Source organism: Microtus ochrogaster, chromosome 5 (assembly GCF_000317375.1).
Source record: "Microtus ochrogaster isolate Prairie Vole_2 chromosome 5, MicOch1.0, whole genome shotgun sequence".
Taxonomy (NCBI): domain Eukaryota; kingdom Metazoa; phylum Chordata; class Mammalia; order Rodentia; family Cricetidae; genus Microtus; species Microtus ochrogaster.
The window spans coordinates 44,023,039-44,032,616 of record NC_022012.1 but is presented as its reverse complement, the minus strand read 5'-3'; the positions used below and the strand labels follow the sequence as shown (position 1 = coordinate 44,032,616).

The 9,578-nt window shown below is 46.1% G+C and overlaps 1 protein-coding gene across 14 annotated transcripts in view; it reads left to right on the top strand.

Annotated features, from left to right (window-relative positions):
* The first annotated feature begins 230 nt into the window (after positions 1-230).
* Positions 231-9,578, top strand: part of Ncam1 (neural cell adhesion molecule 1) — a 299,405-nt gene continuing 290,057 nt past the window's right edge. For 7 of the 14 annotated variants that reach the window (XM_013346210.2, XM_013346209.2, XM_005347291.3 and 4 more), the window contains exon 1: positions 231-604. In XM_013346210.2, coding sequence (XP_013201664.1) covers positions 553-604 — 52 coding nt within the window. In that variant the 5' untranslated portion in view covers positions 231-552. The remainder of the gene's footprint in view (positions 605-9,578) is intronic. The other 7 variants (XM_013346216.2, XM_013346215.2, XM_013346214.2 and 4 more) reach the window with 3 other exon arrangements.

The following is a 9,578-nucleotide window of genomic DNA, read 5'->3' as shown; positions in this document are numbered from 1 at the left end:
TTAAAATGTTCAGATTCCTGATTTAGGAACGCTGGAGGGCAGAAGGATCTGCGAAGGCATGAATAAGGGAAGGAAAAGGGTGGAAAGAAGAAATCCCAGCTCAGCCTGCAAGGATGCGAGTGGAAAGAGCCCGGCTCCCCGCGATAATTCCAGGCCGCGTTTTGCAGGCGACCGCATCTGCCTCCCCTGTCTCTTACCTCCTGGATGTGAGGAACTATTTGTGGTCGGCGTGGTGGAAGGACACAGTGAGGTTCTCACCTCCGCCCCCCGCCCGTCGCTCGCATCCCCAGTTCCATCAAAGCCAACCCGGGCCAGCGCAGGGATCTCCGAGTTGCCAGTGTGCTGAGGCTGGGACTGTCACTCATTCTCCGCTCAGCGCGTGAACGCAGCTCGGCAGTGGCTGGCAGGAAACAATTCTGCAAAAATAATCATACCCAGCCTGGCAATTGTCTGCTCCTCGGTCCGTTGCTCCGCCGCCGTCCACAGTCGCTAGCAAGGGGGAGGCACAGAATTTACCGCGGCCAGAACATCCCTTCCAGCCTGCAGTTTACAATGCTGCGAACTACGGATCTCATCTGGACTTTGTTTTTCCTGGGAACTGCAGGTACATTTTTATTTTTTAAAAATTCTACATCAGGTTTGCTAATTGTCCACTTGCCCCTGTCCTTCCTCCCTCTCCTCGAGGAATACGGTTCTTTTGGAGGTTTTTTTTTGTGTGTGTGTGTGTGTAAGGCTAAGACCTAGCATTTTCACTGAGCTGAGAAGGGAGCGCATCGCATCGTCCTTGCTGTCCAGCCAAGCCCGTGCCCTCCGGGACGGCGCTGGACGCGGTTGCTTCCCCGCTCGGTGGCTGCCGCGCACGCCCTTCCTTCCCACTTGTGTGCCCGCGGAGGTGGGACAGGGTTATGGGACCGGGATGCTGTGGTTATAGGGAGCGCTGCTTCGCCTTCCCCGAAAGGCGGGCGGTGGGGATGTGTCGCCCCCGGGCTCATCCTCTACCAAGAGGGGCTTGTCAAGCTTCGGGAAGAGTGAACAATAAGGCTGGAGCAGCTTCCCCTTATCGTTTCGTCCTGGGGTGTGATAAAGTGGGGCTTGCCGCCTTCGTGTACTCCCCCTTCTTCCCCGCCCCGAATAACGGTTTGCAAAAATGGGGCAACCCTGGGCAGCACCGCAGGGCCCTGTGGTCGTTCCTGCACCCCCGTGCAAATGACGTTAGTTTTTCATTTGCCAAATTGCTGGGTAGTTGCAAAGCCTGCCCTCGGCCGGGAGCACTGAGGGATGGGAGGGTCCAGCGCCGCGTTTTGACAGGAGGAAGTGCAGAGGGGCGGAGGGCGAGGAGGGCGTGATCCGAGCTGCCTGGTGTGTGTGTGTGTGTGTGTGTGTGTGTGCGCGCGCGCGTGTGTGCGCGCGTGTGCCTTTACACGCACCGCGAGCCCAGGGTTGCGCGGTGCCAGCGAAGAATGGCAGGTAGCCAGCTGCCCGAGACACCTCGCCCCAGTCTCCTTTCTCTGGGCGATGTTTCTGATCCTGGCAAAGTGTGAACAATGGGGCGCTCGGGAGAAAGACCTTAGCAATGCTGTCGCGGGTGGCGGGGGCTGTGCCGCCGCCCAGAGACTCTCAGCATCCTGGAGGGTGGGGGGGGGGCGCATTGCATTTTGACTATTTCCATTTCGTCTTCCCTGAAAAATTCTTTAGTGTGCCCACCCTCTTCTCCAGCTGCTCCCTTTACACCACCCAAGGATTTGCGCTTTGCGTCCCCACGAACTGGGAGAGAGGGAAGAAAAGGGCGCTGGGCCCGGGGTCGAGAGCTGGGTGGGATGGGCCGACAGCTGGGGCGGGGGGCGTGTGCTGCCAAGCACCAGCTGAAAGCAGGCTAGGCGTGGGGGGCAGCGCGTGCCTGTCGCTTCTGTCAAATGTGGCAGTACCTGTCCTGGAGCGCTGAGCCCTGGGTGGGGAGTGCACAGGGCGGCCCCGGAGCACCCAGCGCGCCCCCCTCCGTGGGCAACAGGAGAGCAGAGCTGAGCCACCGCCTCCAGCCAACTCCGGTCTGCGACCAATCAGAGCGAGGCTGGCTGGGCGGGAAGCCGCGAGAGGCTTTTATTGCGGCGCGGGTGGCGCCCGAGCTGCCAAGACGGTCTCCGGGTGTTCTAGCTTAACGGTCTCGTTCGCCTCCCGCCGGGAGAGACCCCGCCCTAATACTGTCCCTAGCTGCCAGGGAGTTTCTGGGGACATAAAATGGGGAGGAGATGGGCACTGGAACATCTCTTGATCTAGTCAGCTCATGCTTGCTAACTCGTGTCTCTTTCACGCTGGCTTGTAGCATCCCGGCTCCCCCTCCATGGTTCACAGTTGTTCTCCAGCTCTTTGCCTCAGAGCGCAGAGGACAGTAGCCCCCAAGATGTGGCCCGGAGCGCAGACGCGCGCGTGCGCTGACCCTCTGGCCAAGGACTAGAAGCTGGACTGGAGGGGCGTGGCGAGGCGTGGTAGGGCGTGTCTTGACAGGGAGTGCCGACTGGCTCCTCGATACCACCAGGCCCAGGGCTGGCAGGGGCGTTCCCTTCTCTGTGGCGCTCTCTGTGGCTCCTACGAGGTGACCCCCCCCCCCCTTAGGGTGTGTTTATTGAGACTTTCCTTCTGGATAGGAGCTTGACAATGGAGACCTGGTCTTCCATGTTGCATCTTTTTAGGATCTCCTGGTGGTCTTCTCCATGATGGAGATGGGTGTAACCCTCAGGGTTTGGATCCCGCGTGGAAGCTGAGAAAGAGAATCCAATACTGGCGTGTTCCCGGATGCTCAGGCAAGGGTGGCATTCTGACCAGGGTTCCCTGAAACGACAGCATCCTTATTCTGCCCCTAAGACCAGACGGTGACGATGAGAAAAAAAGCACACACTAGACTGTTTAACAAAAGAAAGAAGTGGTTTTACAAAGAGAATTTTCAATTAAAGTGTTTCTTTTACCAGCCTAAAAATAAATCCAGAGAATTCAAGTCAAAGGGTTATATGCACATCCCCTCCCAGTTCGGGGCTGCAAATGTTGTAGGGTATCCACAGACAATGGTATAATTCAACTCTCCGTTATTGGTGCACACGAAAATTTAGATATATGAAACGCTAACCTTAGGGCTCCTCAATGAATAGCCTAACGCATAACAAACGAAATGCTGCCGAGTCTGGCTGTAGGTGTCTTCTGCCCCCTTAGGAATAAAAGGACAGGTTGCATAATTGCATAGTAAATTAGTGTCTGTTGAATGTTGGTTGGTGGAATGACGTGCTTGAATGATCCGAAACGGTGCGTAGTTGACAATTTTAGTCCTTTGCTGGTATAGCCTATAAGAGTTAAGAGATAGGTAGAAATTATTTTCTAGCAAGATAACACTAGGCTTATAAGAAAGAATAAATTTAGTACAAAAGGCAACATACACATCATACATATAGCACATATCCAATATTTCTTGCTAAACAACTGAAGATGCATTTCATCAGTCTGTAAGAGCAACAGATCCCTATTTTTTTACACTGATTTTCATATACAGTAGGAAATGTGAAGTTTGATCAGAATTTAAAGGACCATAATAAAGCCATACTTAATATGGAAAATCTTTTACCACTCCTGATTCTTTCCAAAAACATGCTGTCAGTAAATTTTAGCATACTTAAAAGCACTGAAAACAGCTGAGAATTCATTTAAACACTAAAGACAAATGGAGATTATAATCCTGAATTGTGGAAATATGGCCCTGCATTTATTTCAGTTTTTCTGTAAGGTGAGTTTTATGGTGTTGTTTCTGTTCAGCTTTTGAGGGGGGACAGGATCTTTATATAGACCTGACTGGCTTGAAACTCACTATCTAGACCAGGATCCTCTTGCTTCATCTTTCCAAGTGCTGATATAGCAGCCATGAGCTCTGCCACGACAAAAGTCATGAAAATCTACCTGTCCTGCCAGGTTCTCATTTCTCCCATGCTGGCCATGTTACTGCGTTTCTCTTCCACCAAGGGATTGAACTTGGGGCCTTCTTTCTAGGTACCCTTACCCCAGATCTCTCTCTCTCTCTCTCTCTCTCTCTCTCTCTCTCTCTCTCTCTTTCTCTCTCGTTCTAAACAGGATTTCTCTGTGTATTTCAGGCTGTCCTGGAGCTCACTCTTCAGACCAGGCTGGCCTCGAACTCACAGAGGTCCCCCTGCTTCTGCCTCCCCAGTGCTGGGATTAAAGGTGTGTGCCACCACGGCCCTACTAGGTCTCTTTCATTTTTAACAATGTTGTTAGAACACCAGAAAGCTGTATCTCAGGTCTTTGCTTAGGAAAGCAGTTTTCCCAGGTCTTTCCACATCAGTTAGTTAAACTAAGAATTTGCTCATTTAATGGCTAAGTACTTCCCTAAACTTGATCAAAAATTAAGATAGGTAGGGTCTTAACAGGCAAGATGGCCTAATTTGTCATCAGGCCTATTGACCTGAGATGGATCCCCGAACTGCACATGATAGGAGAGAGGACTGATTCCTGCAGGTTACCCTCTGACCTTTACACACATGACAAAAATAAATGCATGTAAGAAAAAAAATCAAGGCAAATGCCTTCCCACCCCCAAAAACCAACCCAACAATATCAAGAAAAATTAAGGCTTTGGTGTGCTATTTTAGCAGATACGGTTATTGACTCCAGTCAGCAAGTAATCCAAGAGAGAAATTAGTTACAGGGAGCCCCCGCATCTAAGAGCCTTTGAAGTGCTTTCCTTTGGAGTATACTTATCATTAATTGAATTCTTCTGATAGGTAATCTATAACTCAATGTAAATAATCTCTAAATTTTCCTGTCACTGGGAACAATGTCTTAATTGCCTTTCAAAATAAATAGCACCATTTTGTCAGTCAGAATCTGATCTTTACTACGACAGATGTTTTTCTTCTTGCCAGAACTCAGTTTCTTAAATTATAGGCAGCATCTGTAAACTTCACGCTGCTTGAGAAATGGACTTTGGGATTTCTGGTGCACCCACTTTATTTATTTATTTTGAAATGATGAAGGCCATGTTTCATATTAGCTTGATGAATTCCCCCTGTTTGCATCTTTGGTGTTAAAGAACTGTGGCTACTTTCCAGACTGCAAGTGGCTTCAGTGTTGCTGGCCGACCTCCAAAGGTATTTTCCAGTCTTTCCCAACTTTGTGGGAAATGAGTGACTGAGTACCTGTTGCTGAAGGACATTTGAACTTTCTCTGACAATCGTGGGTCTGTGATGACAGAGACCAGAACCAATTGACGAGGGAAGCAGGAGCTAGCTACACCTGTCCCGATCTATCTGCTGAAACAGTTGAAGCTGGGGAGGGGACAAAGGCACTCGTAAAACACTCTCCTGTACTATTGAAGTGTAGAGCTGTAGACATGTAAATGCTTTGTGGTATCAAGATGTTTGAATGCAAACTCCACGATGGATTATCCTTCAGTTTGGTGATCTAACAAGTCTATAGACTACAGAATGTATGGAATTTTAAAAGAAAGTCAAGAAGGCCAAAACCCAGATACCTTTTGCTGGAGAGGAAAAATTCTGAGTAAAATTAAATAGTGAACTGTGTACACTCTTTAATATACTCCCCAAGTCCTCAGCAATATTATAAAAGATAGCCTCATAGGAAGGGCAGAGTTTCACAAGGAGTCTTCTGAATCCTAATGATTAGGCTTTATGAGGCCTGGAGATTTTTGTATTAAAAAATATTTTAGCGAGAATGTTTTCGATAACACACGTAAATATGCTTGCTCCTGTAGGACACTGGAATATAGAAGTCAATCTGAAGGTTATGACTGTGGCCTCGCCACCTCTAGCCCTTTGTGTTATTAACTCCTGAAGCTGATGCAGAGGGATGTAAATGATCTGGCATTGGCAGCGGTGCCATTGTGCCCTTTCGTTTCAGGCTGTTGAAATACTGTCTCTCAGCTGCAGATTCTCATTAGGAACAGTGCCTTTTGATGTTGGTCTGGGTGCCAAATGGCGGCCTTTCAGGCAGTTTCAATACATTGTGTTTAAAATGCTCTGAGGCCGTGTCTACAGGCAGCCACTGAGTTAACTGGTTTTCGGTTAGGTTGACACACTTCTTCCTCCCTGTGGTAATAATTTAGCTTCTAAGCAATCAGCGACTTAAAAAAAGATTGCAGTGGAAGGACCTGTCTCATATATGGGGCATCCAAGATTTTAATGGCCCTGTTATGCATTCTTTCCATCTTGATATATGTAATGCTTTCTTGACTGAAAAGATCATGTGGCTGCTGTGACTTCAAAGCCTTCTGTATAACTTGCATCCTACTATGTACTTACTGAGTACTTCTTGATGTGAAGCCGAAAACACTGCACCATCCGAGCTCCCTCTTTTTCTGTCTTGTTTAATTCCCTAGGGATAACATATACAAAGCCTTTGGTTGCTACTTCTCCATTGGTTTCTTATTATTTCATCATTTCACAACATTCCTGGTAATTTCACACTGTTTGAGATCCTGTTACATATTCTCTTAAACAGTGGATCAGATATGTTTATCAGGTGCCAAATTTTAACTATCAGCTCTGCAGGGAGTCAAAATGGAGTGTGATGATGTAATTTCTGCTATCAGGGAAGCCCTGTGGTGAGTACTCCAGCTTGGAGATGAAGAGCGGTACCCAAGCTGGGTTGAAGCTTTAGCCATATGAAAGGGTTATGTTCCACCTTCCAGTTTCTCCTCCTGTGAAATGGGAGATATTCGTACATCTGTGTGATGGAGTCCTGACTATTTGGGGGACCACAAGAATTCAATGGATGTGAACTGGGGGTATTAAGTGAGGAAAGTGGATGTATCTGGAGCTAGAAAAAGTACTGAGACACGGTGCTGTCTTTTCCAAAGATGTTAACGAGAGCACTGGGAAACCATAGCTTTGCAAGTGATCAGAACCAGAGTTGAAGAAATAATTGCTAAGTGTCCAAGCTCGGCCATGTTGCCTTTAAATATTTTAGGGGAAAGTGTTTCAATCATAAAATGGAAAACCATGAGTGTAAGAATGGATCGAGATTCCATGGGCCATAAAGGTTAAAAAATTTTGAGCCTCTGCAGAAAATTCACAACCCCCTTGCTTTTGCAAGGATTTAGAAAACACATGACCATGAAAAGACACGACCAGGTCCCCATCTCTTAGGGTCTTGGAAGGCACTCGTGTAGTTGCAGGGCTCCGGGAAACCTCTGGTCTTGCTTTGGCAATTGTGCTTCGGACTGTATGGATCTCCTTGCTTTAGGATATAGGTGAACAGTTCCAGCTTGTTGAACATGGTCCTTACACCAGTTGCATTGCTTTCAAGCTTAGAATCATGTGTCAAAATCAAGGTTATTTTTGTAAAGAAGCCACTTGACCTTTGTTTTCCAGAGAATCTGAAGTGAGATCTAAGGTATTCTACAATTTCTCACTGCAGGTATTTTTGTAAATTACCAACTCGAATAAAATAGGGTAATTGCTATGCTTATTCAAGTGAATTAGACATAAATACCCAACTGCCTGGGCAGGAAGTAGCCCTGTGAACGAAAGAAAGCTTGGGAAGAATTTGTTTTGGGTAGCTAAAAGCAAATAACATGGAACACAATACCAATCATTATATCTTAACTATCAGTATGTAGTTTATAGAATCATTTGATTTTCATATTATTTATTCTGGCAAATATTTACTAAGGACTTGCTCTGTGCCTGTATTGGAATCAGGGTGATCAGCTAAACATATCGATGATGTTTCTATGCAGTTCTTAGGTGAACAGTGCAGAGGAATACAGCTGTTAACCAAGGAAAATGCACACACACACACACATTTATAATAGCATGTTTTGCTAAGACCTAAGGGAGGGGACAGGGCACTGTGGGAGTGTTTGGGAAGAGGAAATCTACTTCTTATTGGATGGTCAGGGAAATGAAGGCAGCATTTAAACAACTGTCAAATAGAAGAGACAGAAGGTATTTTCATTTTAAGGCATGACTGATGGGCTGCTTTGAACAAACAAAGAAGAGCAACAGGCAAAGCCAAATTCCTTTATCTAATAAAAATTCCTAACATCTTGAGGTCAAACAATGTCAGAGATTGTGCCTGGTTTTAGTTTATAAAGTCAAGAGGGACATGCCTCTGTTTCCAGAGCTGTCTACCTTACAAATAAAGATACTAGTCCATGTTTTTTTGTTTGTTTGTTTTTGGTTTTTTTCTAATAAAGGAAACAATCGATTCTGCCTGGAGCTCCTTGAGCTCTGCTTAGGAGATGAGTTTGGATGAGAAGAGAGGGAGTAGGCGAGAGAGATGGTTCAAGAAGAGCAAACCACCTGAGCAAAATATATGCAGTTGGGTTTGGGGAATAGGGTCAGGGTAGGACCGGGAGAAGAAGAAAGAAAAAGAAAACCCAAGAAAATTAACTATTGGAGTGTGACCAGCTCATAATTTCTATGTATTGGCTACATTTACTCCTTTTCTCAAGGATAGTTTGAAAGCAGGTAGCCTTGGAAAAGAGTAACCAACTTGCTTGCTATGGCTCTACATTGATGAGTCCCACCAAAGGGAAGAGGCATGGTGTGGGGACATTGTGGGCAGGTTTGGGTTTTGCACATCTGCTAACCACACTGACATTCTGTGCATTCTCCCCTTTCTGAGCTTGTGTCTCTCTGCAGTACTGAGCTCCTGATGCTCAAACCACTCACTAGGTTTTGTTGAGCTGAAACAAACAGTAAGTACTCAATTGGTTCTTTTAAAGCATTTAGTTCATCTTGAGGCAATAGATTTTTATCTAAAATGTGTGTTTAAAGGAAGTTTGCTGTGCCTGCCTTGTGCATAACTCTGAGTGAGAGGCTGGAGAAGAAAAAAATAAATTGGAAACTACTATTTTGGCTCTGTAGAAGCTTCCAAGTGGTTATAAAGGATGTTCTAACTTAGTTCCCATAGTTAAAATGTGAAAGATGCTGTGTGACCAGTCTTCCTAAGTGAAGGAGCCAGGTCACACTACTCGGATAGACAGAATCTCCTTGGTTGTTTTTTAATCTCTGAAAAAGATGTGGAGGATTGAGAACATGATCCAGGCCTCTAGGGACCACAGATCAGTAGAACAACGAGGACCTGTTTCTTCGTGGAGATGGCACAAGAGGGAGAATTGCTATGAAGTGTGTGTAAGGCAGGCATGATGGGTCACATTAAAGTCTTAAGTGCTAGACAAATGGGATGTGTGTTTCTTGAGATGTAAAACAGTTGCTAAAAACAAACATTTTTTAAAAATATTTATTTATTTATTATGTATACAATATTCTGTCTGTATGTATGCCTGAAGGCCAGAAGAGGGCACCGGACCTCATTATAGATGGTTGTGAGCCACCATGTGGTTGCTGGGAATTGAACTCAGGACCTTTGGAAGAGCAAGCAACACTCTTAACCTCTGAGCTATCTCTCCAGCCCCCAAAACAAACATTTTTGAGAGGATGATTGGGAATAGGGAATGAAGTATGTGCTGACCTGGACTCCTTGTGAGGTTCACTCTGAGTTGGCAGAAAGCTAGATAGGAACAATTAATTGGTAGAGGAATTTTGTTGTTTTTTTTTTTT